This window comes from Epinephelus fuscoguttatus, linkage group LG8, assembly GCF_011397635.1.
Source record: "Epinephelus fuscoguttatus linkage group LG8, E.fuscoguttatus.final_Chr_v1".
Taxonomy (NCBI): domain Eukaryota; kingdom Metazoa; phylum Chordata; class Actinopteri; order Perciformes; family Serranidae; genus Epinephelus; species Epinephelus fuscoguttatus.
The window spans coordinates 10,013,039-10,019,637 of NC_064759.1; the positions used below are offsets into that span (position 1 = coordinate 10,013,039).

The 6,599-nt window shown below is 39.8% G+C and overlaps 1 protein-coding gene across 2 annotated transcripts; it reads left to right on the forward strand.

The window, feature by feature from the left end:
- The first annotated feature begins 1,193 nt into the window (after positions 1 to 1,193).
- Positions 1,194 to 5,171, forward strand: lamtor2 (late endosomal/lysosomal adaptor, MAPK and MTOR activator 2). 2 transcript variants are annotated; one of them, XM_049582871.1, is made up of 4 exons: positions 1,194 to 1,406; positions 2,528 to 2,690; positions 2,799 to 2,888; positions 4,586 to 5,171. In XM_049582871.1, exons 1-4 carry the CDS (start codon positions 1,339 to 1,341, stop codon positions 4,640 to 4,642), a joined length of 378 nt encoding a protein of 125 aa, XP_049438828.1. In that variant the 5' UTR covers positions 1,194 to 1,338; the 3' UTR covers positions 4,643 to 5,171. The 2 variants fall into 2 exon arrangements, with proteins under 2 accessions (XP_049438828.1, XP_049438829.1); XM_049582872.1 differs by lacking the exon at positions 4,586 to 5,171 and adding an exon at positions 3,554 to 3,754.
- The last annotated feature ends 1,428 nt before the right edge of the window (positions 5,172 to 6,599 follow it).

Consider the following 6,599-nt stretch of genomic DNA (forward strand, 5'->3'; position numbering starts at 1 on the left):
AAGGTTTAAAATAAAAAAAAATACAAATACTTAAGTAAACTGTAGTGCAGTCCTTGTCTTAAGAAAATATACTTTCACATTTAGCTAAAAATAGTAAATATATAAGTAAATCTGGATGAAATTGTCACACTTTAAGTCTGTTATGCTGCACTTTGATTTGGGCAGCAGTAGCTCAGTCCATAGGGACTTGGGTTGGGAACCAGAGGGTCGCCTGTTCAAGTCCCTGTCCGGACCAAATATGGAGCGTGGACTGGTGGCTGGAGAGGTGCCAGTTCACCTCTGCGCACTGCCGAGGTACCCTTGAGCCAACCTCTCGGAGCGCCTGACCAAGGCAGCCCCCTCACTATGACATCTCTCTTTGTGCATGTATAGGTCCTGTTTGTGCATGTGTGTGTCTTTCGGACCTGTGTGTTAATGACAAGAGTGAAAACATTGAATTTCCCCTCAGGGGGATTAATAAAGTATATACAAATTTAAAAAAAAAAAAAAAAAAAAATTCAAGTAAGGCAGTACATCACCAAACCACTTCAGTGTAACAGCTGTTGGAGGTTTGGTCACAGTTTGTCTGTGTGGAGAAGGGATTGTGATGCATGTGGTAAATGTGGAGAGCATGGATGTGAAGGAGACTGTGTGAAAGAACCAGAGTGTGTTCTTTGCAAAGGTAAGCATGCAGCTACCTGTGCAAAGAGAGTAAGGGAGGCAGAAATAATAAGAGAATGAAGACAAGAAACAAACGTGTGGAAGTAGGTAAGACAAGATATGTAAAAGTCGACCAGGAAGCATTAAGAATATTGCTTGTATAAAAACTAGATGAGATTTTTGTCCTTTGTGGCAACAGTTATTTACTGTACTGAAAGAAAATCTGAGAAAACTGAGATAATCAGATGCGGCAAGGAGATTTCTGGATGTTGTGTGTGTCTGGAGAAGATGTACAGCAGCTTTGAGAGAAGCTTTAAGGCTCTCAAACAACCAGGAAACTGAAGAATTCTGAAGAACAGAATTGGAACTAGATGGGAAAGACATATCAATATCAATATAAGTATTATTTTATATAGTAAATTGAGGTTTAAGGGTAAGCCCATTAGGTGGTGGTATTGAAACTTTGTGGACGCCAGCCGCCATTAATAAGCAAAGAAGAAGACCGTTTCCTAGGATGGTTCAATGCCTACAATTCCCACAATTCATTGCGACGACTCCCGGAAAGGGAAGAAAACACAGTCAGCTGACTCCACTTCGTGTTTTGATGAGTCGTTTTTGACAGTTTAAAGGCAGTCGCTTAGTCATAAAAATATATATATTTATTATTTGTCAGTATTATATGTTAGTGAGTTAGTAGCTATGTTACGACCAAAGGCGTTGACGCAGGTTCTGAGCCAGGCGAATACAAACGGAGTCCAAAGTACACTGTGAGTACAGTTAGCTAGCTAGCTAGCTTAGCATGCTAACGATATGCTGCTTGGTACAGGAGTTAAATATGGGTTTGACTTTTATACAGTTTGGTGTTTCAACGGTTACATCGGTTGGCGTTTTGATACAGCTTTACATGGAAATACAAAGAGTTTGCTAGCTGATTATTATCAGGAATGGTGCCAGCAGACAGGCTAATATTAGCAACATCAACCAGTGTACACTTTGCAGAGATATATCTGTGTAATATATTTAGTATGTGTAAACCTTACGTGTTATTTACAGGTTTTAAGTCTTAATTTATCTGAAATTTAGGATTTATTTTCAGATATTCAGCTAAATATACACCTGACAAAATAGCACAAATCATCACATTTAAGGAGCTGGGAGCAGTAAATTTTATTCATTTTTTATAATTATTGAAATATTTTTTTAATTATCAATGAATTTGCTGGACTATTATTTATTTATTTATTTATTTATATATGTGTTTATTATTTGTGAGCCTCTTATTTCCATTCTACTCAGAATGTCTAAATTCACTAATTTACTAATAGGTCATTTTGTCCATATAAACCCAGCCTGCATTTCAACAGATGCTTTTAATTTTAGTGATGTTATTTTAGTTTATTTGTGTATAAATAGGGCTAATTAATTCAAATTCACACTCAAATAGACTTTAAAAGTCTTAAATCTACTTTATTACACTTTTAACTCACAGCAAACAAGCGATATAGTTTATAGCAGTTTTACATATTTTTAAGTAGTTCAGGTAGTTTCAAATGTCTTTGTGAACAATATACATATTAAGGTTGTAAATAGCTCCATCAGTATTCAGTAGCTTGATAGATGTAGCTGGAGTAAAATCCATATTGTAGATTTAGAGTAAAGTAAAATAACGTCCCATGTTCATGTGATGGCAGCGTAATGGAGCATGGTTAGCATATGTGTCAGCCCTGTGATAGTCTGGTGACCTGTCCAGGGTGTACCCCACCTCTCACCTAATGTCAGCTGGGATAGGCTCCAGCACACCCTTGACTCCTAACAGGATGAGTGGTTACAGAAAATGAATGAATGAATGTGCTGGATACTTTAACATCCAACTTCATATTTTCACCAGGTTACTGAACAATGAAGGTTCACTTCTGGCCTACTCCGGGTACGGGGACACAGACGCACGAGTGACAGCCGCCATCGCTAGCAACATCTGGGCAGCCTACGACAAGAACGGCCACCAAGCCTTTAACGAAGACAAACTCAAATTCATTCTCATGGATTGTATGGTAAGAAGTGCAGTTAGTCTGTAACCACTGCACTTGTTCTCAGAGATATGATGATGGGTGATTGTGATACAGACAGTTTGTGACTTTCTCTGTTGTTTGTTCTCTCAGGAGGGAAGAGTGGCCATTACTCGTGTCGCCAACCTGCTGCTGTGTATGTACGCCAAAGAGACAGTGGGCTTTGGAATGCTCAAAGCAAAGGTGAGAGGGTTTTTTTGCAGTTGGTGCTGACATCAGTCATTGGTTCCCCATACAGCTAACGTCCTACTTTTATACTTCCATGGTATAGTGTACATTTGTTGTGGTTTACTGTACCTGCCACGCCCATTTGTATAATCAGGGTTATGGCACTAACATGGCCTTTTTTAAGCTCTATTTTCAAGGTTGGTGATGCATTGTTAGCTGCTTGTATTTTGAAAAACTGGTTTGCATAAAGATTAAGTTTAAATCTTAAATAAGAGGAACAGGAAATACCAAGTGAACCGATGAGAGATATTACAGTTTGTAAATCTCAAATCTCTGACATATGATCAATGTAAATGTCTTTTCCCCATCATTTAAAATAGAGGTATGGTTGCAGCATGGAATCTGATCCCAGGATGAATTTCAGACCTTGTGGAAATGTTCAGAATTTACCTTAAAACTGTTTTACTCTCGACTTTGGCAGAATGTCTTGATCAATTTACATACACATACTAAAGGCCTTTGCACACTGAGTCCAATTTTTTATGATCTAAAACTGTCGCATGTCTAAACATAAACACGACTTCAAGTTGAATCGGGTTTGCACACTGAATCTGAAACTTACTTTCGTCATTTAAATTTTTGGAACAGTCTCAATTTTCTGTGTTTTTTGCGTCCGTCAGAGCCTCTACAGACGTTGGACCAAGAATCAGTGAAGAAAATGTGGCGGCAGGACACAGCTGTGACAAGACAGAGAAACGGGGTGCACAGAATCATTACATAACTCAGACAGCTCACTTTGAACAGGTCAGATAGTAATATTCAGGTGGATGATGATGAAGAGGAGGGTGTGGACCGCACACACAGAGGGAGGACATCTCCACCCCTTCATGTAGCTGCGGTGCCAAATGAAAGATAAGGAGGGAGTGATGACAGCCACTCCAGTGGAGAGAGAGTCACGTATTGCAAATTTTCACAACGAATAGAACAATAAAATGCATCAGAATCAGTGTGTAAAGTTCCCGTGCATGAGGATTTTTTTGATTGGAGGATTAAAAAACCCATCCGAAAAAAACTGACTCAGTGTGCAAAGGCTTTAACTTTTAATCAGTCAGACAGAAGGTTAACACTGAATTAAGTTGCTCTGGTAATGTGCAAGAATCTCCAGAATTCAAGCTTTTTTGTACTTTTTATCAGACATTGCAGACAGACATTATTGTGGCTGAACAACTGCATTTAAAAAACACTGGAAATGTGTACCAGTTCACTCTACAGGGCTGCGGCTAAAGATTATCTGCATAATTGTTACATTTGGAGATTAAATCATTTGGTTTATAAAACCATCACTAGTTTTTAGAGCCCAAGATGATTTTGTTTTGTGCGACCAACAATTCAAAACCAAAAGATATTCAGTTTACTCTGATGTAAGACAAGAAAAATCAGCAAATATTCACATTAAAGAAGCTAAAATGATCAAATATTTGGCATTTTTGCTTGATAAATGACTTAATTGATGACTGGATAATTAATAGTTCTCAATATTGTTCAACTTGAAGTCATTAAAACCACTCATGTCTTAATAAATCTGCAAAAGTAACTTGGTTTATAATAGATGTTCTGTTTATAACACAGCTTGTTTGTTACACCACAACACATAAGGCCCAAACTAATCCAGCATCACTCCTCACACTGTCCTGTGTGTGTTGTGTTTCCAGGCAGAAGCCCTGGTGCAGTACCTGGAGGAACCATTAACCCAAGTGGCAGCGTCATAGTGAAGATGAGACGAACGCTCCGCCTTCTGTCTGCCTGGAAAACAAGCGTCATGTGATCCAGGTCATTCATGGACTACTGTAACATTCTGTGTACATGCTTATATCTATGAGTGAGTGAGTGAACATGTGGAGTGGGATGGAGTGGGGGTGGGGGCAGTGTATTTATAATCATGGTATTGAAGCTAACTTGTCTGGGTTTTTAATGATTCGCCCTCCCTTGTGACTCTTGTGTTCATCTAAAGGTCTGTTCTGAACTTCCACATAAATTGTCTGTAGGGAGTCTGAGTGTACATCTGCCGAGATGATTCCATTACAAACTGGTCCCGTGGATGATTAATTCATTCATCTGCAGTTTTAGTTCAGCAGAGCCAATCAAAGAGAAGCAGGAAATTGAACACTTTGAACCCCATCAGAGAACTAAAATGGTTTGTGGAAACCTTTTTAAGAATGTCTGTCTGAAAAAATGCAGTAAACATTATTTGCTACGTTTTGTTTCAAATCTGTCAAATAAACAATTTTTGGATTAATATTCACTTTATTTTATTTTTTCGTTTATGCTCTGAACGGAGTGCTTGGTGTGAGCAGGCTGAAAGATGGAGATGGATGAAAGTCTACCACTTTGTTACATCACCTTTTCTTTGAGCAGTATTCAGTATGCGTGTGGGAACTGAAACTCTTCCCCAGTTTTGCTTGATAAAAGATTTCAGTTGCTCAACAGTCCAGGGTTTCTGTTCTGCAGTCGCATGGCGCTTAATAATGTGTCACACATGTTCAACAGGAGTCAGGTGTAATTGGCAGGCAGGTCAGTCTAGTACCCACACCCTTTTACACTAAAACACTCAGTTTTGCATCCTTAGCTGTGTGACATTTTCCTGCAGATAACCACAGGAAATACACTCACCAGCCACTTTATTAGGTACACCTTGTTAGTACCAAGTTGGCTCTCTTTTAGCCTTCAGAACTGCCTTAATCTCCCGTTCCACCAAATCCCAAGGTGCTCTATTGGACTGAGATCTGGTGACTGTGGAGGCCATTGGAGTACAGTGAACTCATTGTCATGTTCAAGAAACCAGTTTGAGATGATTTGAGCTTTGTGACATGGTGCGTTATCCTGCTGGAAGTAGCCATCAGAAGATGGGTACACTGTGGTCATAAAGGGATGGACACGGTCAGCAACAATACTCAGGTAGGCTGTGGTGTTTAAACCATGCTCAGTTGGTACTAAGAAAATCTCCCCCACACCATTACACCACCACCACCAGCCTGAACCGTTGATACAAGGCAGGATGGATCCATGCTTTCATGTTGTTGACACCAAATTCTGACCCTACCATCTGAATGTGGCAGCAGAAATCCAGACTCATCAGACCAGGCAACGTTTTTCCAAACTTCTATTGTCCAGTTTTGGTGAGCCTGTGTGAATTGTAGCCTCAGTTTCCTGTTGTTAGCTGACAGGAGTGGCACCTGGTGTGGTCTTCTGCTGCTGTAGCCCATCTGCTTCAAGGTTGGACAAGGTGTTGTTGGTTCAGAGATGGTCTTCTGCACACCTTGGTTGGAACTAGTGGTTATTTGAGTTACTGTTGCCTTTCTATCATCTTGAACCAGTCTGGCCATTCTCCTCTGACCTCTGGCATCAACAAGGCATTTTCTCCCAGAGAACTGCTGCTTACTGGATATTTTCTCTTTTTGGGACCATCCTCTGTAAACCCTAGAGATGGTTGTGTGTGAAAATACCAGTAGTTTCTGAAATACTCAGACCAGCCCATATGGCACCAACAACCATGCCACGTTCAAAGTCACTTAAATCACCTTTCTTCCTCATTCTGATGCTCAGTTTGAACCTCAGCAGGTCGTCTTCACTATGTCTAAATGCCTAAATGCATTGAGTTGCTGCCATGTGATTGGCTGATTAGCTATTTGCGTTAACAAGCAGTTGAACAGGTGTACCTAATAAAGT